General features: G+C 44.5%; 1 protein-coding gene across 2 annotated transcripts in view; it reads left to right on the forward strand.

Moving 5' to 3' along the window:
• Positions 1-26,827, forward strand: part of LOC116357834 (pituitary adenylate cyclase-activating polypeptide type I receptor) — a 99,905-nt gene that overhangs the window by 18,914 nt on the left and 54,164 nt on the right. For both annotated transcript variants that reach the window (XM_031807290.1, XM_031807291.1), the window contains exons 4-8: positions 1,212-1,322; positions 1,475-1,575; positions 2,010-2,107; positions 24,544-24,676; positions 25,630-25,783. In XM_031807290.1, coding sequence (XP_031663150.1) covers positions 1,212-1,322; positions 1,475-1,575; positions 2,010-2,107; positions 24,544-24,676; positions 25,630-25,783 — 597 coding nt within the window. The remainder of the gene's footprint in view (positions 1-1,211; positions 1,323-1,474; positions 1,576-2,009; positions 2,108-24,543; positions 24,677-25,629; positions 25,784-26,827) is intronic.

The raw sequence follows: 26,827 nt of genomic DNA on the forward strand, positions 1-26,827 counted from the left end.
TGACCCAGAGTCAGATGAGGCCCTTTATCTACTGACCCAGAGTCAGATGAGGCCCTTCATCTACTGACCCAGAGTCAGATGAACTCGTGGAAACCACTTTTATGTCTCTGTGTCCAGTATGAAGGAAGTTGCAGGAACTAACTAATTGCTGGAGGTCTATGGGTATCTAGTAGATATGCATAGCGCTGATGCTAGTTAGCATTGGCTCCCGAAACTACCTCTACCTTCCTTTATACTGGACACAGAATCCTGAAATATTATTCAGATCAACACTAGTCATTCCCCTCGAGGGATTGCATTATCACTTGTGGGTGTGTGTTAGTGGGTGTGTGTTAGTGGGTGTGTTAGTGTGTGTGTGTTAGTGGGTGTATTAGTGTGGGTGTGTTAGTGGGTGTGTTAGTGGGTGTATTATTGTGTGTGTGTTAGTGGGTGTGTGTTAGTGGGTGTATTAGTGGGTGTGGGTTAGTGGGTGTATTAGTGTGTGTGTGTGTTAGTGGGAGTGTGTTAGTGGGTGTGTGTTAGTGGGTGTCTAGTGGGAGTGTGTTAGTGGGTGTGGGTGTGGGTTAGTGGGTGTCTAGTGGGAGTGTGCTAGTGGGTGTGTGTTAGTGGGTGTGTTAGTGGGTGTCTAGTGGGTGTGTGTTAGTGGGTGTGTGTTAGTGGGTGTGTGTTAGTGGGTGTCTAGTGGGAGTGTGTTAGTGGGTGTGTGTTAGTGGGTGTGTGTGTGTTAGTGGGAGTGTGTTAGTGGGTGTATTCGTGGGTGTGGGTTAGTGGGTGTATTAGTGTGGGTGTGTGTTAGTGGGTGTATTAGTGTGGGTGTGTTAGTGGGTGTGTTAGTGGGGGTGTGTTAGTGGGTGTGTTAGTGGGTGTATTAGTGTGTGGGTGTGTGTTAGTGTATGTGTTAGTGGGTGAATGTTAGTGGGTGTATTAGTGTGGGTGTGTTAGTGGGTGTGTTAGTGGGTGTGTTAGTGGGTGTGTGTTAGTGGGTGTGTGTTAGTGGGTGTGTGTTAGTGTGTGTGCCTGTGTGTGTGCGTGTGTGTTATTCACAGTGATAGTATAGACAGGTTTAATTGGTTAGCTCTGGGTCTGTCTGTCTGTCTGGCTCAGTGTGCTTCGCTCGTCTCGGGTCTTTAAAAGGTAATTGGCTTCATCCAGACCACCAGACAGAGATCCTGCTACTGTATGAGATACTGGATATACCCTGTGTGTTGCAGGCTGTCCGTGGATGTGGGACGATCTGTCTTGTTGGCAGGATGCAGCTGTAGGTGAAGTGGTATCAGTCAGATGTCCTGAAGTCTTTCATGACCTCCTGAGTCCTGACGATGGTTTGTAGCATGGCTTCTACTGTACTAGTGATTCAAACAGTATGGCTTGGCTTGGTTGAAGTGCTATGGTATTCAGCATTTTGTTGATTGACGTGTGTGTGTGTGTGTGTGTGTGTGTGTGTGTGTGTGTGTGTGTGTGTGTGGTGTTTCAGAGATTGGTTGGATCAGTAGGAACTGTACAGCAGAGGGCTGGTCAGAAACATTTCCTCACTACGTTGACGCCTGTCTGTCAGACGATAACACCACCAGACCGGTAAGAACCTAGAACCTAACCTCTAGAACCTAGAACTAGACAGGTTAGAACCTAACCTATAGAACCTAGAACTAGACAGGTAAGAACATAGAACCTAACTTCTAGAACTAGACAGGTAAGAACCTAGAACCTAACTCCTAGAACCAGACAGGAAACAACATAGCACCTCTAAAACCAATTATATAGAACCTAGAACAGGACCTTCTTTCACAATGTAAACTTCCGTTGAACACTGCAAACAGTAGAACCATGTGCTATTCTGTCTCTTCCAGGACATATACTATGTTCTATAACAGTGTCTCTCTGTCTCTTCCAGGACATATACTATAACAATGTCTCTCTGTCTCTTCCAGGACATATACTATGTTCTATAACAGTGTCTCTCTGTCTCTTCCAGGACATATACTATAACAATGTCTCTCTGTCTCTTCCAGGACATGCACTATGCGTCTGTGAAAGCTCTGTACACAGCAGGATACAGCACCTCTTTGGTCTCTCTCACCACCGCCATGACTATACTCTGCAGGTTCAGGTTAGATCTGGTCTCTCTCACCACCGCCATGACTATACTCTGCAGGTTCAGGTTAGATCTGGTCTCTCTCACCACCGCCATGACTATACTCTGCAGGTTCAGGTTAGATCTGGTCTCTCACCACCGCCATGACTATACTCTGCAGGTTCAGGTTAGATCTGGTCTCTCTCACCACCGCCATGACTATACTCTGCAGGTTCAGGTTAGATCTGGTCTCTCTCACCACCGCCATGACTATACTCTGCAGGTTCAGGTTAGATCTGGTCTCTCTCACCACCGCCATGACTATACTCTGCAGGTTCAGGTTAGATCTGGTCTCTCTCACCACCGCCATGACTATACTCTGCAGGTTCAGGTTAGATCTGGTCTCTCTCATCACATCCATGACTATACTCTGCAGGTTCAGGTTAGATCTGGTCTCTCACCACCGCCATGACTATACTCTGCAGGTTCAGATAACCGGCCACTAGGGGGCAACGGTTTGCATTATTACCATCAAGTAGTCTTGTGGCTTGCTAGGGTGTTTTGGACAGGGATGGTGTATTTTTGTAAAAATTGCCTTTCCCAAACTATTTAACTTAAACACTCGGAATGAATTCCTAAACTTACCCGTCAAGTTGTTTCTGTTTCAAATTTTTTCTTCAATTTTTTTTAAACATTTGGCATTTTTTATGATTATACAAATAAGACAGAACAGCAGGACAGAACACACAGATCCCCTACCAAATCACCCCCCTCCCCCCGTGCTCTAACAGAACACACAGATCCCCTACCAAATCACCCCCCTCCCCCCGTGCTCTAACAGAACACACAGATCCCCTACCAAATCACCCCCCTCCCCCCGTGCTCTAACAGAACACACAGATCCCCTACCAAATCACCCCACCCCCCCATGCTCTAACAGAGCACACAGATCCCCTACCAAATCACCCCACCCCCCCATGCTCTAACAGAACACACAGATCCCCTACCAAATCACCCCCCCCCGTGCTCTAACAGAACACACAGATCCCCTACCAAATCAACCTCCCCATGCTCTAACAGAACACACAGATCCCCTACCAAATCAATCCCCCCCATGCTCTAACAGAACACACAGATCCCCTACCAAATCACCCCCCCCTCCCTGTGCTCTAACAGAGCACACAGATCCCCTACCAAATCACCCCCCCCCCCCCGTGCTCTAACAGAACACACAGATCCCCTACCAAATCAACCCCCTCCCCCCGTGCTCTAACAGAACACACAGATCCCCTACCAAATCAACCCCCCCTCCGTGCTCTAACAGAACACACAGATCCCCTACCAAATCACCCCCCCCATGCTCTAACAGAACACACAGATCCCCTACCAAATCACCCCCCCCCCGTGCTCTAACAGAACACACAGATCCCCTACCAAATCAACCCCCCCCGTGCTCTAACAGAACACACAGATCCCCTACCAAATCAACCCCCCCCGTGCTCTAACAGAACACACAGATCCCCTACCAAATCAACCCACCCCCGATGCTCTAACAGAACACACAGATCCCCTACCAAATCACCCCCCTCCGTGCTCTAACAGAATACACAGATCCCCTACCAAATCACCCCCCCGTGCTCTAACAGAACACACAGATCCCCTACCAAATCACCCCCCCCGTGCTCTAACAGAGCACACAGATCCCCTACCAAATCAACCCCCCCCCCCCGTGCTCTAACAGAGCCCCACCCCAACCCCCCATGCTCTAACAGAGCCCAATGCTCTAACAGAGCCCAACCCCCCATGCTCTAAAAGAGCCCACCCCCCATGCTCTAACAGAACACACAGATCCCCTACCAAATCACCCCCCCCCCCGTGCTCTAACAGAACACACAGATCCCCTACCAAATCAACCTCCCCATGCTCTAACAGAACACACAGATCCCCTACCAAATCAATCCCCCCCATGCTCTAACAGAACACACAGATCCCCTACCAAATCACCCCCCCCTCCCTGTGCTCTAACAGAGCACACAGATCCCCTACCAAATCACCCCCCCCCCGTGCTCTAACAGAACACACAGATCCCCTACCAAATCAACCCCCTCCCCCCGTGCTCTAACAGAACACACAGATCCCCTACCAAATCAACCCCCCCTCCGTGCTCTAACAGAACACACAGATCCCCTACCAAATCACCCCCCCATGCTCTAACAGAACACACAGATCCCCTACCAAATCACCCCCCCCCCGTGCTCTAACAGAGCACACAGATCCCCCGTGCTCTAACAGAGCCCCACCCCAACCCCCCATGCTCTAACAGAGCACACAGATCCCCTACCAAATCAACCCCCCCGTGCTCTAACAGAGCCCCACCCCAACCCCCCATGCTCTAACAGAGCCCAATGCTCTAACAGAGCCCAACCCCCCATGCTCTAAAAGAGCCCAACCCCCCATGCTCTAACAGAGCCCCACCCCAACCCCCCATGCTCTAACAGAGCACACAGATCCCCTACCAAATCAACCCCCCGTGCTCTAACAGAGCCCCACCCCAACCCCCCATGCTCTAACAGAGCCCAATGCTCTAACAGAGCCCAACCCCCCATGCTCTAAAAGAGCCCAACCCCCCATGCTCTAACAGAGACCCCACCCCAACCCCCCATGCTCTAACAGAGCACACAGATCCCCTACCAAATCAACCCCCCCGTGCTCTAACAGAGCCCCACCCCAACCCCCCATGCTCTAACAGAGCCCAATGCTCTAACAGAGCCCAACCCCCCATGCTCTAAAAGAGCCCAACCCCCCATGCTCTAACAGAGCCCCACCCCAACCCCACATGCTCTAACAGAGCCCCACCCCAACCCCACATGCTCTAACAGAGCCCCACCCCAAAACCAGACTTAAAGCGGCATGATATACAATGAGTAATATATTTTGTATTTTTTTATTTAACCTTTATTTAACAAGGTAGGCTAGTTGAGAACAACTTCTCATTTGCAACTGCGACCTGGCCAAAATAAAGCATAGCAGTGTGAACAGACAACAACACAGAGTTACACATGGAGTAAACAATAAACAAGTCAATAACATAGTAGAAAAAAAAGAGAATCTATATACATTGTGTGCAAAAGGCATGAGGAGGTAGGCAATAAATAGGCCATAGGAGTGAATATTTACAATTTAGCAGATTAACACTGGAGTGATAAATGATCAGATGAACATGTACAGGTAGAGATACTGGTGTGCAAAAGAGCAGAAAAGTAAATAAATAAAAACAGTATGGGGATGAGGTAGGTGAAAATGGGTGGGCTATTTACCAATAGACTATGTACAGCTGCAGCGATCGGTTAGCTGCTCAGATAGCAGATGTTTAAAGTTGGTGAGGGAGATAAAAGTCTCCAACTTCAGAGATGTTTGCACTTCGTTCCAGTCGCAGGCAGCAGAGAACTGGAAGGAAAGGCGGCCAAATAAGGTTTTGGCTTTAGGGATGATCAGTGAGATACACCTGCTGGAGCGCGTAAAACGGGTGGGTGTTGCCATCGTGACCAGTGAACTGAGATAAGGCGGAGCTTTACCTAGCATAGACTTGTAGATGACCTGCAGCCAGTGGGTCTGGCGACGAACATGTAGCGAGGGCCAGCCGACTAGAGCATACAGGTCGCAGTGGTGGGTGGTATAAGGTGCTTTATTAACAAAACAGATGCCACTGTGATAAACTGCATCCAGTTTGCTGAGTAGAGTATTGGAAGCTATTTTGTAGATGACATCGCCGAAGTCGAGGATCGTTAGGATAGTCAGTTTTACTAGGGTAAGTTTTGCGGCGTGAGTGAAGGATGCTTTGTTGCGGAATAGAAAGCCGACTCTAGATTTGATTTTAGATTGGAGATGTTTGATATGAGTCTGGAAGGAGAGTTTGCAGTCTAGCCACACACCTAGCTACTTATAGATGTCCACATATTCTAGGTCGGAACCATCCAGGGAGGTGATGCTAGTCGGGCATGCGGGTGCAGGCAGCGAACGGTTGAAAAGCATGCATTTGGTTTTACTAGCGTTTAAGAACAGGTGGAGGCCACGGAAGGAGTGTTGTATGGCATTGAAGCTCGTTTGGAGGTTAGATAGCACAGTGTCCAATGACGGGCCGAAAGTATATAGAATGGTGTCGTCTGCGTAGAGGTGGATCAGGGAATCGCCCGCAGCAAGAGCAACATCATTGATATAAACAGAGAAAAGAGTCGGCCCAAGAATTGAACCCTGTACCCCCATAGAGACTGCCAGAGGACCGGACAACATGCCCTCCGATTTGACACACTGAACTCTGTCTGCAAAGTAGTTGGTGAACCAGGCAAGGCAGTCATTAGAAAAACCGAGGCTACTGAGTCTGCCGATAAGAATATGGTGATTGACAGAGTCGAAAGCCTTGGCAAGGTCGATGAAGACGGCTGCACAGTACTGTCTCTTATCGATTGTGGTTATGATATCGTTTAGTACCTTGAGCGTGGCTGAGGTGCACCCGTGACCGGCTCGGAACCGGATTGCACAGCGGAGAAGGTACGGTGGGATTCGAGATGGTTAGTGATCTGTTTGTTAACTTGGCTTTCGAAGACCTTAGATAGGCAGGGCAGGATGGATATAGGTCTGTAACAGTTTGGGTCCAGGGTGCCTCACCCTTTGAAGAAGGGATGACCGCGGCACCTTTCCAATCCTTGGGGATCTCAGATGATACGAAGGAGAGGTTGAACAGTATGTAGAGTATGAAGCATACTCTGACGAGTTTTGTCTGAAAGTTGTTCACCTAAGTCCTCTTCCCATTGGTTCTTGAGAGTTCAGGGAATCCAGATTGTGGAAGTTTAATAACATGCAGAGCCCCCTCTGATATTTTTTTATGTAACTAGGCAAGTCCGTTAAGAACAAATTCTTATTTACAATGACAGCCTAGGAACAGTGTTAACTGCCTTGTTCAGGGGCAGAACAATAGAATGACAGTGTGTTTTGTCAGCTCGGAGATTTGATCCAGCAACCTTTCAGTTACTAGCCCTACACTCTAACCACTAGGCTACCTGCCGGCCCTACACTCAAACCACTAGGCTACCTGCCGGCCCTACACTAACCACTAGGCTACCTGCCGGCCCTACACTCAAACCACTAGGTTACCTGCCGGCCCTACACTAACCACTAGGCTACCTGCCGGCCCTACACTAACCACTAGGCTACCTGCCGCCCCTACACTAACCACTAGACTACCTGCCAGCCCTACACTCTAACCACTAGGCTACCTGCCGCCCCTACACTCTAACCACTAGGCTACCTGCCGTCCCTACACTCTAACCACTAGGCTAGCCATCTGCCTCCCCAAACTGTATGTACAGGTCGTTCTGTGAGGAGATCCCTTTTCCAGACCAGATATGAAATACCCTACTTGCATTAGCTGATCTGGAAACAGTTAAGAAGATCTTTTGGTCTCAGTGAATTTTCAACTTCTCCCCCATAATTAAAAAACCATACAACATCTTGAACATCTTGGCCATGTTCTGTTATAATCTCCACCCAGCACAGCCAGAAGAGGACTGGCCACCCCACATAGCCTGGTTCCTCTCTAGGTTTCTTCCTAGGTTTTGGCCTTTCTAGGGAGTTTTTCCTAGCCACCGTGCTTCTACGCTGGGTTTCTGTACAGCACTTTGAGATATCAGCTGATGTACGAATAAATGTGATTTGATTTGAATAGGGTTTTTAATGTATTTGGAAACAGGCTCAGCTAGTTCAGAGCAAAGGCTGCTAAGGAGGTGGGGCCACAGGATGAGATCTCCAAGGTCAACCATGTCAGCTGCCCAGTAATAATATTGAAAGTTGGGTAGCGCTAGACCACCCTGGGGACGAGACTCTGCTCCTACGTGTCCGAGGGTTTTTCTTGTTCCAGATAAACTAATATCTGCTTTTATCTATGGAGATAAAAAAATATATTTTGTCAGAAAGAAAAAAGTAATACATTTGAAATGAAAACGTAGGTAATACATTCATTCCTCGTGAAGAAAAAGTTGAAGTTGAGTGTGACTCAAATTCCCAAATACAGTTTCTGTGTAGTGACTCTGAAGGGCACATGACTAAAATACGTTTGCCTGTCAGAAGGATTAATACACATCAATTCACGTTTTTATAGATGAACCTCATATTTACCAACTGTCTTTAGTAGAACCTGGATCTTGGGAAGACCAGTTAAAGGGTCAGACATTTATAATATAATGTCATCCGCATAGTAGTGTTATTCACATATTGTTACGGCTAAAGGCTCAATTGTGAAAGCAAACAGCTGAGGGGATAGAGGACAACCCTGTCTTGTCCCATGTTGAAGTTAGAAATAGGATGAAAGGTTAATATTTGTGCGCACTGCAGGCATAGGGGAGGAGTAAAGGACTTTGATCCAGGACATAAATTTGGGACCGAATCCAAATTGTTTGAGGATATAAAACAGATAATCCCACTCAACCTGATCAAACTCCATCTCAGCATCAAGTGATAATAATATCTCTGGAGTGTCAGATGAAGAGGGATTATAAAGTTATAAAGATTATTATGATTATGATTATTATTATATTATGATTATCATTATAAAGACGTCTGATGTTTAAAAAGAATGACGATTTTTAAGCATAACGGAAGGGAAGAACTGACTCAAAACGGCAGGCAATCATAGAAAGTATCTTTACATTTCAATTAAGTAAAGAAATTTGACTACATGAACCACACAAGTTTTTTTCAATTTTCAGAATAAGTGAAATACATGCTTGTCTTATTGTTGAAGGTAAAGATTTTGAGGAGAATGATTCCTCAAATACGGAAAGAGAGGAGAGAGTTGATTTTCCTTTGTTTATTTTTTAAATATATTTTTTTGACCTTTTTCTCCCCAATTTCATGATATCCAATTGGTATTTACGGTCTTGCCTTATCGCTCCAACTCCCGTACGGACTAGAGAGAGAGAGGCGAAGGTCTAGAGCCATGCATCCTCCAAAACACAAACCAACCAAGCCGCACTGCTTCTTAACACAGCGCGCATCCCACCCGGAAGCCAGCTGCACCAATGTGTCGGAGGAAACACCTGGCGACCGTGTCAGCGTGGACTCCGCCCGGTCGCTAGTGCTTGATGGTACAAGGACATCCCTGCCGGCCAAACCCTCCCCTAACCCAGGCGACGCTGGGCCAATTGTGTGCCGCCCCATGGGTCTCCCGGTCGTGGCCGGCTGCGACAAAGGCTGGACTCACACCCAGAATCTCTAGTGGCACAGCTAGCTCGCCACTCGGGAGGCCCGATCTGAGAATTTATTTTAAGAATTAGCTCTGAAATCCGTCGGGTCCAGGGGATTTAATTGGCAACACGATCTCTTCTACAGAGAGCTGCTCTTCTAGTTTAGCAGCTGTCTCAGGTTCAACTGTAGGAATATCTAAATTCTCAAAGGTGTGGAGTAAGGTGGCATTACCAGCTGATTCTGAAGTGTATAATTATGAGTAAAAGTTATGAAAGCATGAATTGACCTCTAAATGATCAATACATGTGTTACCCAGCTCATCAGTTATCTCAGGTATGGTTTGATTTGTTCTCTGACGCAGCATTTTCCCTGGTTTCTCTCCATGTTCATCATTTTTTGTATCGAGATTCACTCATTCGATTTTCTGCTTATCGAGTTGAAAGAAGATTAAACTCTGTCTGAAGTGTCAAACTGTTGTTTTAGTAAATCTGCGGATGAAGAGTGTGAATAATATCCAAATCCCAGATGTTATTTGTAAGTTCCCCGAGTAGTTGAATATTGCACTTCCTTAATCTTGCGCTGTACTAAATCATTTGGCCCCTTAGATAAGCCTTCATTGATTCCTATACTGTGGTAGGAGACATTCCAGGGGGTTGATTAAGCTCAAGAAACAGCTCAATTTGAGATTATATAAAAGCAACAAAGGTTTCTTCTGATAGCAGTAGTGAGTTAAGGGGGATACCTAGTCAGTTGTACGACTGCATGCATTCAACTGGGATTCGATCCAGCAACCTTGCGGTTACTCGCCCAGTGCTCTATCCACTAGGCTACCTGCTTCCCTTTAAGCCTACAAGGGTGATAACTGGGTTGTGTATTTGGTATAAGTAGTTTCATAGTAAGAGGATAATGATTCGAAATGACTATAGCTTGGTAATCACACTCCGCGATAAGTGGCAGAAATCTATTGTCCTGGAAAAAGAAGTCTACGTGAGAAGGTTTTATGCGAACGATATGTTTTTACCTTTTACCTTGTTACCTTTTTACTGGGTGGTTTAAAGATGTAAAATTGCAGCTAGCTAAAGTGCCCAAGCAACCAGCTGTCCCTCATGTTATCAGGCCTAGCCATGTGAAGTCAACCAGCTGTCCCGCATGTTATCAAGCCTAGCCATGTGAAGTCAACCAGCTGTCCCTCTCATTATATCAGGCCTAGCCATGTAAAGTCAACCAGCTGTCCCTCTCATTATATCAGGCCTAGCCATGTAAAGTCAACCAGCTGTCCCTCATGTTATCAGGCCTAGCCATGTAAAGCAACCAGCTTGCCCTCTCATTATATCAGGCCTAGCCATGTAAAGTCAACCAGCTGTCCCTCATGTTATCAGGCCTAGCCATGTAAAGCAACCAGCTGTCCCTCTCATTATATCAGGCCTAGCCATGTAAAGTAACCAGCTGTCCCTTTCATTATATCAGGCATAGCCATGTAAAGCAACCAGCTGTCCCTCTCATTATATCAGGCCTAGCCAGGTAAAGCAACCAGCTGTCCCTCTCATTATATCAGCCCTAGCCATGTAAAGCAACCAGCTGTCCCTCATGATATCAGGCCTAGCCATGTAAAGTAACCATCTGTCCCTCATGATATCAGGCCTAGCCATGTAAAGTCATCCAGCTGTCCCTCATGTTATCAGGCCTAGCCATGTAAAGCAACCAGCTGTCCCTCATGATATCAGGCCTAGCCATGTAAAGTCAACTAGCTGTCCCTCTCATTATATCAGGCCTAGCCATGTAAAGTCAACCAGCTGTCCCTCTCATTATATCAGGCCTAGCCATGTAAAGCAACCAGCTGTCCCTCTCATTATATCAGGCCTAGCCATGTAAACTAACCAGCTGTCCCTCATGTTATCAGGCCTAGCCATGTAAAGCAACCAGCTGTCCCTCATGATATCAGGCCTAGCCATGTAAAGTAACCAGCTGTCCCTCATGTTATCAGGCCTAGCCATGTAAAGTCAACCAGCTGTCCCTCGTGATATCAGGCCTAGCCATGTAAAGCAACCAGCTGTCCCTCATGATATCAGGCCTAGCCATGTAAAGCAACCAGCTGTCCCTCATGTTATCAGGCCTAGCCATGTAAAGCAACCAGCTGTCCCTCTCATTATATCAGGCCTAGCCATGTAAAGCAACCAGCTGTCCCTCATGATATCAGGCCTAGCCATGTAAAGTAACCAGCTGCCCCTCATGTTATCAGGCCTAGCCATGTAAAGTCAGGTGGGAATACGATAAATACCAGATTACAATAACAACTGATCCATTAAACATTTCCCCAGATCTGTGCCTGGAGACAATCCTTTCTCTCTATGGACAATTCATTTGACGTCATGGCTTGGTTTTTGCTCTGATATGCACTGTGAACTGTGGGACCTTTATATAGACAGGTGTGTGCATTTCCAAATCTCTTAAATCAATTGAATTTACCACAGTTGGACTCCAATGAAGTTGTAGATACATCTCAAAGATAATCAATGGATGGATGCACCTCAGCTCAATTTCGAGTCTCATAGCAAAGGGTCTGAATACTTATGTAAGTAAGGCATTTCAATTAGTGTGTATATATTTTATTCAATCCATTTTTGAATGTTTCATTTGTTTTATTTAACAGGAAAAGCCCATTGAGACCCAGAGTCTCTTTAAGGGAGACCCAGAGTCTCTTTAAGGGAGACCCAGAGTCTCTTTAAGGGAGACCCAGAGTCTCTTTAAGGGAGACCCAGAGTCTCTTTAAGGGAGACCCAGAGTCTCTTTAAGGGAGACCCAGAGTCTCTTTAAGGGAGACCCAGAGTCTCTTTAAGGGAGACCCAGAGTCTCTTTAAGGGAGACCCAGAGTCTCTTTAAGGGAGACCCAGAGTCTCTTTAAGGGAGACCCAGAGTCTCTTTAAGGGAGACCCAGAGTCTCTTTAAGGGAGACCCAGAGTCTCTTTAAGGGAGACCCAGAGTCTCTTTAAGGGAGACCCAGAGTCTCTTTAAGGGAGACCTGGCCAAGGCAGTAGCAATAATCAATACATTAATACATTAAAACATGATCCAGCCTAAAAAAAAGCATTTACACTTATGACAGAGTCTCCCATCAATATTTTAAATTCATTCAGTGGCACTAACATATCTAGATGAAGCAGGGATTGTAGACTATTCCATGCCTCTCGTGCACAAGAAGAGAAGGCAGTCTTGCCTAATACTGTGAATGTCCTGGGGACTTTAAGTAGCAACCACCTGGCAGACCGGGTATTGTAACATAGCAACCACCTAGCAGACCGGGTATGGTAACATAGCAACCACCTGGCAGACCGGGTGTGGTAACATAGCAACCACCTAGCAGACCGGGTATGGTAACATAGCAACCACCTGGCAGACCGGGTATGGTAACATAGCAACCACCTAGCAGACTGGGTATGGTAACATAGCAACCACCTGGCAGACCGGGTATGGTAACATAGCAACCACCTAGCAGACCGGGTATGGTAACATAGCAACCACCTGGCAGACCGGGTATGGTAACATAGCAACCACCTGGCAGACCGGGTATGGTAACATAGCAACCACCTAGCAGACCGGGTATGGTAACATAGCAACCACCTGGCAGACCGGGTATGGTAACATAGCAACCACCTAGCAGACCGGGTATGGTAACATAGCAACCACCTGGCAGACCGGGTAGGGTAACATAGCAACCACCTGGCAGACCGGGTATGGTAACATAGCAACCACCTGGCAGACCGGGTATGGTAACATAGCAACCACCTGGCAGACCGGGTATGGTAACATAGCAACCACCTGGCAGACCGGGTATGGTAACATAGCAACCACCTGGCAGACCGGGTATGGTAACATAGCAACCACCTGGCAGACCGGGTATGGTAACATAGCAACCACCTAGCAGACCGGGTATGGTAACTGCTGGTGGTGAAGGAGACCAGACTACAGATGTTAAGAGGGAGTTTACCCAAAAGGGCTTTGTAGATGAACACATATGTAGCTTTCTGAGAATATAATGTAAAGTCCAACCTTTTGTTTGTGCAATGGTGGGGGAGGGACTTGGCATCTGTAATAAAACCCAAGTCTGCATGATAAACAGAGTCCAGTCTCTGTAGGACAGAGGAGGCTGCATGATAAACAGAGTCCAGTCTCTGTCAGACAGAGGAGGCTGCATGATAAACAGAGTCCAGTCTCTGTCAGACGGAGGAGGCTGCATGATAAACAGAGTCCAGTCTCTGTCAGACAGAGGAGGCTGCATGATAAACAGAGTCCAGTCTCTGTAGGACAGAGGACGCTGCATGATAAACAGAGTCCAGTCTCTGTCAGAAAGAGGAGGCTGAATGATAAACAGAGTCCAGTCTCTGTAGGACAGAGGAGGCTGCATGATAAACAGAGTCCAGTCTCTGTAGGACAGAGGAGGCTGCATGATAACAGAGTCCAGTCTCTGTAGGACAGAGGAGGCTGCATGATAAACAGAGTCCAGTCTCTGTAAGACAGAGGAGGCTGCATGATAAACAGAGTCCAGTCTCTGTAGGACAGAGGAGGCTGCATGATAAACAGAGTCCAGTCTCTGTAGGACAGAGGAGGCTGAATGATAAACAGAGTCCAGTCTCTGTAAGACAGAGGAGGCTGAATGATAAACAGAGTCCAGTCTCTGTAGGACAGAGGAGGCTACATGATAAACAGAGTCCAGTCTCTGTCAGACAGGAGGCTGTATGATAAACAGAGTCCAGTCTCTGTAAGACAGAGAGGGCTACATGATAAACAGAGTCCAGTCTCTGTCAGACAGAGGAGGCTGAATGATAAACAGAGTCCAGTCTCTGTAGGACAGAGGAGGCTGCATGATAAACAGAGTCCAGTCTCTGTCAGACAGAGGAGGCTACATGATAAACAGAGTCCAGTCTCTGTAGGACAGAGGAGGCTGCATGATAAACAGAGTCCAGTCTCTGTAGGACAGAGGAGGATGCATGATAAACAGAGTCCAGTCTCTGTAAGACAGATGAGGCTGCATGATAAACAGAGTCCAGTCTCTGTAGGACAGAGGAGGCTGCATGATAAACAGAGTCCAGTCTCTGTCAGACAGAGGAGGCTACATGATAAACAGAGTCCAGTCTCTGTCAGACAGGAGGCTGTATGATAAACAGAGTCCAGTCTCTGTAAGACAGAGAGGGCTACATGATAAACAGAGTCCAGTCTCTGTCAGACAGAGGAGGCTGCATGATAAACAGTCTAGTCTCTGTAAGACAGAGGAGGCTGCATGATAAACAGAGTCTAGTCTCTGTAAGACAGAGGAGGCTGCATGATAAACAGAGTCCAGTCTCTGTCAGACAGAGGAGGCTGCATGATAAACAGTCTAGTCTCTGTAAGACAGAGGAGGCTGCATGATAAACAGAGTCTAGTCTCTGTAAGACAGAGGAGGCTGCATGATAAACAGAGTCTAGTCTCTGTCAGACAGAGGAGGCTGCATGATAAACAGAGTCCAGTCTCTGTTAGACAGAGGAGGCTACATGATAAACAGAGTCCAGTCTCTGTTAGACAGAGGAGGCTGCATGATAAGCAGAGTCCAGTCTCTGTAAGACGGAGGAGGCTACATGCAAATACAACAAGTCTCCATAATCAATTACAGAGAGAGAAATGGCCTGAACAAGCTCATTTCTAACCATAAGCGGGAAGCATTTTACGAAAACAAAAATGTAAATATAAGCTTTGTCACAAGATTATCCACATGAACTTTAAAGGACAACTTGTCATCCAATCAAATACCTAGGTATTTGTAGGAAGACATTTCTTCAATGGATAAGCCACCACATGTGACAATGCTAACGTTCTCTGGCAGAGTTCTAGCTCTGGTAAAGGTCATGCATTTAGTTGTTTGTACATTCAAGACCAGTTTGAGAACATAAAGGGAGGCCTGCAGTGACTGAAAAGCAGTCTGGAGCTCTTCAACAGCCTGAACCAGAGGAGGAGCACATGAATAGATGACTGCATCATCTGCATATAGATGGAACTTAGCTGGTTGCATCCCGTTTCCCAAATCATTAATACAAATTGAGAACAACACAGGAGATAAAATGGAACCCTGGGCCACACCTCTATTAATCTCTAGACAACTAGACTTGTGATTGTCAGTATTCTGTCAGAAAGATTAGTTCCTAAACCAATTTACTGCCCCTTCACTGAGACCAATATTACTGATTCTAGCTAGCAACAATTCATGGTCAACTGAGTCAAAGGCCTTTTGATAAATCCACAAACAGAGCAGCACAGTGTTGCTTTTTATCAAGTGCATTAATGATGTTATTTGCCACGGCCATAGCTGCAGTTGTGGTGCTGTGTCCTGATCTAAAGCCAGACTGAACCCTGCTCAGTATGTTCATTTCAATGAAGAAGTTTTTTAATTGGGAGTTCACTAGGGATTCATAGACTTTGTCCAGGATAGGGAGTTCACTAGGGATTCATAGACTTTGTCCAGGATAGGGAGTTCACTAGGGATTCATAGACTTTGTCCAGGATACAGAGTTCACTAGGGATTCATAGACTTTGTCCAGGATACAGAGTTCACTAGGGATTCATAGACTTTGTCCAGGATAGGGAGTTTAGAGAGAGGATGATAGTTATTAGCATCTGAGGGATCTCCACCCTTTAGCAGTGGGAGGACATAAGCTGATTTCCAAATGCTGGGTATGGAATTGGTCAAGAGAATCAAGTTGAAAATGTGAGCCACAGGTTCAGTAATAATACCAGTTGCTATCGTTAACAGGTAGGGGGTCCAGATTGTCTGGACATGCAGACTTTTTAGTGTCTATTGCCTTTAGTGCTTTATAGACCTCAGTATAAGAAACAGGCTCAAAGTTAAAATGGTTGACATAAGGACCAAAACATAGTTGACTGTAACAGAGCTGACATTAGAGGCCTGGGCCCCACCATTATCAACAACTGAACCAGCAGATATGAAGTGCTTGTTAAAACCCCTACAGTATCAGCTTTATCCTTCACTTCATTAGCATCCATCATTAAATGGTCAGGATGGCCAGAGGAGACATTTGAATCCGTCATTAAATGATCAGGAAGCCCAGAGGAGACATTAGAATCCGTCATTAAATGATCAGGAAGGCCAGAGGAGACATTAGAACCTGACACTGATCTGATTGGCTTCCAGAACTTGGTAGGGTTGTTTTAGGTTCTCTGTGGACTGCATTTAAATAGTAATCTGATTTGGACTTCCTGGTCAATCCTGTGCATTTGTTTCTTAGCGCTCTGAAGGAGGCCCAGTCAACAGGAGCATTTGTATGTCTAGCTCGAGCCCAAGAGATATTTCTCTTTCTAATGAATTGTGCCAAGTTATCTGAAAACCAGGGATTCCCTTCCACTGATTCTACATTTCCTCACAGGGGCATGCTTATCACACATCAACACAAATGTCATATAAAAATAGTCCCAGGCAGTGTCAACATCGGGAATCAAACTTACTTTGTCAATATTATGGTACAGATCATGTAAGAACGCCTGTTAATCAAACTGTCTCAAATGTATTTAAAAAATATAACAAGGTTTGGCTTTGGTCATTTTTGTATTTCTGATTTTGTATATTTTATTTTTGTATTTCTAAAACAAGCAATTGCACAGTGATCACTGACATCATTACAGAATAAGGCTGTAACGTAATAAAATGTGGGGGGGAAATCAAGGGGTGTGAATACTTTACGAATGCACTGTTATATATACATACATATACACTGCTCAAAAAAATAAAGGGAACACTAAAATAACACATCCTAGATCTGAATGAATGAAATATTCTTATTAAATACTTTTCTCTTTACATAGTTGAATGTGCTGACAACAAAATCACACAAAAATGATCAATGGAAATCAAATTTATCAACCCATGGAGGTCTGGATTTGGAGTCACACTCAAAATTTAAGTGGAAAACCACACTACAGGCGGATCCAACTTTGATGTAATGTCCTTAAAACAAGTCAAAATGAGGCTCAGTAGAGTGTGTGGCCTCCACGTGCCTGTATGACCTTCCTACAATGCCTGGGCATGCTCCTGATGAGGTGGCGGATGGTCTCCTGAGGGATCTCCTCCCAGACCTGGACTAAAGCATCCGCCAACTCCTGGACAGTCTGTGGTGCAACGTGGCGTTGGTGGATGGAGCGAGACATGATGTCCCAGATGTGCTCAATTGGATTCAGGTCTGGGGAACGGGCGGGCCAGTCCATAGCATCAATGCCTTCCTCTTGCAGGAACTGCTGACACTCCAGCCACATGAGGTCTAGCATTGTCTTGCATTAGGAGGAACCCAGGTCCAACCGCACCAGCATATGGTCTCACAAGGGGTCTGAGGATCTCATCTCGGTACCTAATGGCAGTCAGGCTACCTCTGGCGAGCACATGGAGGGCTGTGCGGCCCCCCAAAGAAATGCCACCCCACACCATGACTGACCCACCGCCGAACCGGTCATGCTGGAGGATGTTGCAGGCAGCAGAACATTCTCCACGGCATCTCCAGACTCTGTCACGTCTGTCACGTGCTCAGTGTGAACCTGCTTTCATCTGTGAAGAGCACAGGGCGACAGTGGCGAATTTGCCAATCTTGGTGTTCTCTGGCAAATGCCAAACGTCCTGCATGGTGTTGGGCTGTAAGCACAACCCCCACCTGTGGACGTCGGGCCCTCATACCACCCTCATGGAGTCTGTTTCTGACCGTTTGAACAGACACATGAACATTTGTGGCCTGCTGGAGGTCATTTTGCAGGGCTCTGGCAGTGCTCCTCCTGCTCCTCCTTGCACAAAGGCGGAGGTAGCGGTCCTGCTGCTGGGTTGTTGCCCTCCTACGGCCTCCTCCACGTCTCCTGATGTACTGGCCTGTCTCCTGGTAGCGCCTCCATGCTCAGGACACTACGCTGACAGACACAGCAAACCTTCTTGCCACAGCTCGCATTGATGTGCCATCCTGGATGAGCTGCACTACCTGAGCCACTTGTGCAGGTTGTAGACTCTGTCTCATGCTACCACTAGAGTGAAAGCACCGCCAGCATTCAAAAGTGACCAAAACATCAGCCAGGAAGCATAGGAACTGAGAAGTGGTCTCTGGTCACCACCTGCAGAACCACTCCTTTATTGGGGGTGTCTTGCTAATTGCCTATAATTTCCACCTGTTGCCTATTCCATTTGCACAACATCATGTGAAATTTATTGTCAATCAGTGTTGCTTCCTACGTGGACAGTTTGATTTCACAGAAGTGTGATTGACTTGGAGTTACATTGTGTTGTTTAAGTGTTCCCTTTATTTTTTTGAGCAGTGTATATCTCTCTCTACAGTACTAGTCAAAAGTTTTTCTTTATTTTTACTATTTTCTACATTGTAGAATAATAGTGAAGACATCAACACTATGAAATAACACATGTGGAATCATGTAGTAACCAAAGAAAAGTGTTAAACAAATCAAAATATATTTTATATTTGAGATTCTTCAAAGTAGCCACCCTTTGTCTTGATGACAGCTCTGCACACTCTTGGCACATCAGCTCATTGCAACTTTTATTGATCATAGTGATTCAGGAGTGTCATTAAAACAGGTTAATATGCCACACCAACATTAGACAACTATACAGAAAACCCTTAAATTGCTGAAATGACTTAATAAAATCAATGATGAGAGAATAGTCAGATGAATTGATACCTGGCAAACATGGTGGCGTAGCAGGAAGATGTGAATGCCATGAACCAAGAGGTTGTGAGTTCAAATCCCAGGAGAGGACATGTTGTATAATAATGACTGTATAAATGAACATGCACAATGTATGTCAAATATGTAAGTTGAAAACACTATGTTAAATGCACTGTGTGTGTGAGTATCCTTGACAAAGAGCTATGACCGGAGCAGTAGTTCACCAATCAGGGCCTTGATTGGCTGAGGAATAATAAAGTGATGTGTAATGAATTTTTCATGAATATCTCATGTTCTGAGAACATGAAAACCACATTCTGAGAACATGAAAACCACATTCTGAGAACATGAAAACCACATTCTGGGAACATGAAAACCACATTCTGGGAACATGAAAACCACATTCTGAGAACATGAAAACCACATTCTGAGAACATGAAAACCACATTCTGAGAACATGAAAACCACATTCTGGGAACATGAAAACCACATTCTGGGAACATGAAAACCACATTCTGAGAACATGAAAACCACATTCTGAGAACATGAAAACCACATTCTGGGAACATGAAAACCACATTCTGGGAACATGAAAACCACATTCTGAGAACATGAAAACCACATTCTGAGAACATGAAAACCACATTCTGAGAACATGAAAACCACATTCTGGGAACATGAAAACCACATTCTGAGAACATGAAAACCACATTCTGGGAACATGAAAACCACATTCTGAAAACATGAAAACCACGTTCTGAAAACATGAAAACCACGTTCTGAGAACATGAAAATCACATTCTGAGAACATGAAAACCACATTCTAAGAACATAAAAACCACGTTCTGTGAACATAAAAATCACGTTCTGTGAACATAAAAACCACGTTCTGAGAACATGAAAACATAAAAACCACATTCTGAAAACATAAAAACCACGTTCTGAGAACATGAAAAAAACCACGTTCTGAAAACATGAAAACATAAAAACCACATTCTGAAAACATGAAAACATAAAAACCACGTTCTGAAAACATAAAAACCACATTCTGAGAACATAAAAACACATTCTGAGAACATGAAAACCACGTTCTGAGAACATGAAAACCACGTTCTGAAAACATGAAAACCACATTCTGAGAACATGAAAACCACGTTCTGAAAATATGAAAACCACGTTCTGAAAACATGAAAACCACGTTCTGAGAACATGAAAACCATATTCTAAGAACATAAAAACCACGTTCTGAGAACATAAAAACCACGTTCTGAGAACATGAAAACCACGTTCTGAGAACATGAAAACATAAAAACCACGTTCTGAAAACATGAAACCACGTTCTGAGAACATGAAAACATAAAAACCACGTTCTGAGAACATAAAAACCACGTTCTGAGAACATGAAAACCACGTTCTGAGAACATGAAAACATAAAAACCACGTTCTGAGAACATGAAAACCACGTTCTGAGAACATGAAAACATAAAAACCACGTTCTGAAAACATGAAACCACGTTCTGAGAACATGAAAACATAAAAACCACGTTCTGAAAACATGAAAACCACGTTCTGAGAACATGAAAACCACATTCTGAGAACATGAAAACCACATTCTGAGAACATGAAAACCACGTTCTGAAAACATGAAAACCACGTTCTCAAAACATGAAAACCACATTCTGGGAACATGAAAACCACATTCTGAGAACATGAAAATCACATTCTAAGAACATAAAAACCACGTTCTGTGAACATAAAAACCACGTTCTGAGAACATGAAAACCACGTTCTGAGAACATGAAAGCATAAAAACCACATTCTGAGAACATAAAAACCACATTCTGAGAACATGAAAAAATCCACGTTCTGAAAACATGAAAACATAAAAAACACATTCTGAGAACATGAAAAAAACCACATTCTGAGAACATGAAAACCACATTCTGGGAACATGAAAACCACATTCTGAGAACATGAAAACCACATTCTGAGAACATAAAAACCACGTTCTGAGAACATAAAAACCACGTTCTGAGAACATGAAAACATAAAAACCACGTTCTGAAAACATAAAAACCACGTTCTGAGAACATGAAAACCACGTTCTGAGAACATGAAAACATAAAAACCACATTCTGAGAACATGAAAACCACATTCTGAGAACATGAAAACCACATTCTGAGAACATGAAAACCACGTTCTGAAAACACGAAAACCACATTCTGAGAACATGAAAACCACATTCTGAGAACATGAAAACCACGTTCTGAGAACATGAAAACCACATTCTGAGAACATGAAAACCACATTCGGAGAACATGAAAACCACATTCTGAGAACATGAAAACCACATTCTGAGAACATGAAAACCACGTTCTGAGAACATGAAAATCACATTCTGAGAACATGAAAACCACATTCTAAGAACATAAAAACCATGTTCTGTGAACATAAAAACCACGTTCTGAGAACATGAAAACCACGTTCTGAGAACATGAAAACATAAAAACCACGTTCTGAGAACATGAAAACCACATTCTGAGAACATGAAAACCACATTCTGAGAACATGAAAACCACATTCTGGGACCATGAAAACCACATTTGAGAACATGAAAACCACATTCTGGGAACATGAAAACCACATTCTGAGAACATGAAAACCACATTCTGAGAACATGAAAACCACATTCTGAGAACATGAAAACCACGTTCTGAGAACATGAAAATCACATTCTGAGAACATGAAAACCACATTCTAAGAACATGAAAACCACGTTCTGAGAACATGAAAACATAAAAACCACATTCTGAAAGCATAAAAACCACGTTCTGAGAACATGAAAACATAAAAACCACATTCTGAAAGCATAAAAACCACATTCTGAAAACATGAAAACCACATTCTGGGTATGTTTGGTGGGACGTTGATAGAATATTCTCCTAACCCACAGAAAACTAGACACATTCATGTTGTTGTCACATTCCCATGAAACGTCTCTAAAACATTAATATCTTATTTTCTGAGAACATGAAAACCACGTTCTGTGAACATGAAAACCATGTTCTGAGAACATGAAAACCACGTTCTGTGAACATGAAAACCATGTTCTGAGAACATGAAAACCACGTTCTGTGAACATGAAAACCACGTTCTGAGAACATGAAAACCATGTTCTGTGTATGTTTGGTGGGACGTTTATAGAATATTCTCCTATCAAACAGACCAATATTACCACTCTACATTTCAGACCAATATTACCACTCTACATTTCAGACCAATATTACCACTCTACATTTCAGACCAATATTACCACTCTACATTTCATACTTAGGCTGAACCGGGAACTATGTCTAATGTTAGTTTGGTCCCAACTGGTTCTGTATGTAATGTTAGTTTGGTCCCAACTGGTTCTGTATGTAATGTTAGTTTGGACCCACCAACTGGTTCTGTATGTAATGTTAGTTTGGACCCAACTGGTTCTGTATGTAATGTTAGTTTGGACCCAACTGGTTCTGTATGTAATGTTAGTTTGGACCCAACTGGTTCTGTATGTAATGTTAGTTTGGACCCAACTGGTTCTGTATGTAATGTTAGTATGGACCCAACTGGTTCTGTATGTAATGTTAGTTTGGACCCAACCGGTTCTGTATGTAATGTTAGTTTGGACCCAACTGGTTCTGTATGTAATGTTAGTTTGGTCCCAACTGGTTCTGTATGTAATGTTAGTATGGACCAAACTGGTTCTGTATGGACCCAACTGGTTCTGTATGTAATGTTAGTTTGGTCCCAACTGGTTCTGTATGTAATGTTAGTTTGGTCCCAACTGGTTCTGTATGTAATGTTAGTTTGGTCCCAACTGGTTCTGTATGTAATGTTAGTTTGGTCCCAACTGGTTCTGTATGTAATGTTAGTTTGGACCCAACTGGTTCTGTATGGACCCAACTGGTTCTGTATGTAATGTTAGTTTGGACCCAACTGGTTCTGTATGGACCCAACTGGTTCTGTATGTAATGTTAGTTTGGTCCCAACTGGTTCTGTATGTAATGTTAGTATGGACCCAACTGGTTCTGTATGTAATGTTAGTTTGGACCCAACTGGTTCTGTTTGGTCCCAACTGGTTCTGTATGTAATGTTAGTATGGACCCAACTGGTTCTGTAGGAAATGTTAGTTTGGACCCAACTGGTTCTGTATGTAATGTTAGTATGGACCCAACTGGTTCTGTATGTAATGTTAGTATGGACCCAACTGGTTCTGTATGTAATGTTAGTATGGACCGAACTGGTTCTGTATGTAATGTTAGTTTGGACCCAACTGGTTCTGTATGGACCCAACTGGTTCTGCATGTAATGTTAATTTGGACCCAACTGGTTCTGCATGTAATGTTAATTTGGACCCAACTGGTTCTGCATGTAATGTTAGTTTGGACCCAACTGGTTCTGTATGTAATGTTAGTATGGACCCAACTGGTTCTGTATGTAATGTTAGTTTGGACCCAACTGGTTCTGTATGGACCCAACTGGTTCTGTATGTAATGTTAGTATGGACCCAACTGGTTCTGTAGGAAATGTTAGTTTGGACCCAACTGGTTCTGTATGTAATGTTAGTTTGGACCCAACTGGTTCTGTATGTAATGTTAGTTTGGACCCAACTGGTTCTGTATGTAATGTTAGTATGGACCCAACTGGTTCTGTAGGAAATGTTAGTTTGGACCCAACTGGTTCTGTATGTAATGTTAGTTTGGACCCAACTGGTTCTGTATGTAATGTTAGTATGGACCCAACTGGTTCTGTATGGACCCAACTGGTTCTGTATGTAATGTTAGTTTGGACCCAACTGGCTCTGTATGGACCCAACTGGTTCTGCATGTAATGTTAGTATGGACCCAACTTGTTCTGTATGTAATGTTAGTTTGGACCCAACTGGTTCTGTATGTAATGTTAGTTTGGACCCAACTGGTTCTGTATGTAATGTTAGTATGGACCCAACTGGTTCTGTATGTAATGTTAGTTTGGACCCAACTGGTTCTGTATGTAATGTTAGTATGGACCCAACTGGTTCTGTATGTAATGTTAGTATGGACCCAACTGGTTCTGTATGTAATGTTAGTTTGGACCCAACTGGTTCTGTATGTAATGTTAGTATGGACCCAACTGGTTCTGTATGTAATGTTAGTATGGACCCAACTGGTTCTGTATGTAATGTTAGTATGGACCCAACTGGTTCTGTATGTAATGACATATGATTGTAGGAATAGTCCACATGACAGGATATATCTGCATATATCTCTCCCTGTGTGCCTCTAGCAATTTGATTGTAACAGCTGAACAATTGAATAGGTGAAATGTTCTATTATGGCGTTGTCTGATTTTGCTGTTGCTTGCTGTGGAAAATGAGATGTGGACAACCATTTTTTATTAGATAATTCAAGTATGAAAAGGTACTGGATCTCAGCTCAGCCTGGCTCTCATTTGAATCATAGGTGCTGGGTTTTTAAACACCTCTTCCATCTCTCTCCTCCCTCCTCTCCCTCAGGAAGCTCCACTGTACCAGGAACTATATCCATATGAACCTGTTCGTCTCCTTCATGCTGAGAGCTATCTCTGTGTTCATCAAGGATGGGGTTCTGTACACCCAGGAGGAAGAAAACCACTGCTTCAGACACACCGTGAGTTACACACACACACACACACCGTGAGTTACACACACACACACACACACCGTGAGTTACACACACACACACCGTGAGTTACACACACACAACGTGAGTTACACACACACACACACACACCGTGAGTTACACACACACACACACACCGTGAGTTACACACACACACCGTGAGTTACACACACACACACACCGTGAGTTACACACACACACACACACACACTGTGAGTTACACACACACACACACACACCGTGAGTTACACACACACACACACACACACACACACACACACACACACACACACACACACACACACCCCGTGAGTTACACACACACACACACACACACTGTGAGTTACACACACACACACACACACCGTGAGTTACACACACACACACACACGCACACACACACCCCGTGAGTTACACACACACACACACACACACACTGTGAGTTACACACACACACACACACACACACACACACACTGTGAGTTACACACACACACACACACACACACACACACACACACACACACACACACACACACACACACACACACACACACACACACTCTGTACTAGGTGGAGTGTAAAGCAGTCATGGTGTTATACTGTATGTGTCCACTAGGTGGAGTGTAAAGCAGTCATGGTGTTATACTGTATGAGTCCACTAGGTGGAGTGTAAAGCAGTCATGGTGTTATACTGTATGAGTCCACTAGGTGGAGTGTAAAGCAGTCATGGTGTTATACTGTATGTGTCCACTAGGTGGAGTGTAAAGCAGTCATGGTGTTATACTGTATGTGTCCACTATGTGGAGTGTAAAGCAGTCATGCTGTTATACTGTATGTGTCCACTAGGTGGAGTGTAAAGCAGTCATGGTGTTAACCTGTATGTGTCCACTAGGTGGAGTGTAAAGCAGTCATGGTGTTAACCTGTATGTGTCCACTAGGTGGAGTGTAAAGCAGTCATGGTATTATTCCACTACTGTGTGATGTCCAACTACTTCTGGCTGTTCATCGAAGGCCTGTACCTCTTCACCCTGCTGGTCCAAACCTTCTTCCCAGAGAGGCGGTACTTCTACTGGTACACCGTGGTAGGGTGGGGTGAGTAGAATAAACTGCTACCAACTGGGTTTGATCTCTGCTAGCCCACAGCTACTTTTTTCTGAATATTGGCTGTTACAGCTTTTGGTTCCTGGTTGGCTTTGTTCCTGGTCCATTATTACAGGGTGGCAGGCAGCCTAGCGGTTGAGAGTGTTGGGCCTACAACCGAAAAGGTCGCTGGTTTGAATTCCCGACCCGACTGTTTGATCAATCTGTCGATGTGCTCTTGAGCAAGGCACTTAACCCTAATTGCTCCTGTAAGTCGCTCTCGATAACAGCGTCTGCTAAATTACTCAAATGTCATATTTACAATGTCACGGCCCTTATCAAATCAAATCAAATGTTATTTGTCACATACACATGGTTAGCAGATGTTAATGCGAGGGTAGCGAAATGCTTGTGCTTCTAGTTCCGAAAATGCAGTAATAACCAACGAGTAATCTAACCTAACAATTCCACAACAACTACCTTATACACACAAGTGTAAAGGGATGAAGAATATGTACATAAAGATATATGAATGAGTGATGGTACAGAACGGCATAGGCAAGATGCAGTAGATGGTATCGAGTACAGTATATACATACGAGATGAGTAATGTAGGGTATGTAAACATGATGTAAAGTGGCATTGTTTAAAGTGGTGAGTGAAACATTTTTTACATACTGTACATTTTTCCATTATTAAAGTGGCTAGAGTTGAGTCAGTATGTTGGCAGCAGCCACTCAATGTTAGTGATGGCTGTTTAACAGTCTGATGGCCTTGTAATAGAAGCTGTTTTTCAGTCTCTCGGTCCCTGCTTTGATGCACCTGTACTGACCTCACCTTCTGGATGATAGCAGGGTGAACAGGCAGTGGCTCGGGTGGTTGTTGTCCTTGATGATCTTTTTGGCCTTCCTGTGACATCGGGTGGTGTAGGTGTCCTGGAGGGCAGGTAGTTTGCCCGGTGATGCGTTGTGCACCCTCTGGAGAGCCTTACGGTTGTGGGCGGAGCAGTTGCCGTACCAGGCGGTGATACAGCCCGACAGGATGCTCTCGAATGTG

This window comes from Oncorhynchus kisutch, linkage group LG27 (assembly GCF_002021735.2).
Source record: "Oncorhynchus kisutch isolate 150728-3 linkage group LG27, Okis_V2, whole genome shotgun sequence".
In the NCBI taxonomy this organism is placed as follows: Eukaryota; Metazoa; Chordata; class Actinopteri; order Salmoniformes; family Salmonidae; genus Oncorhynchus; species Oncorhynchus kisutch.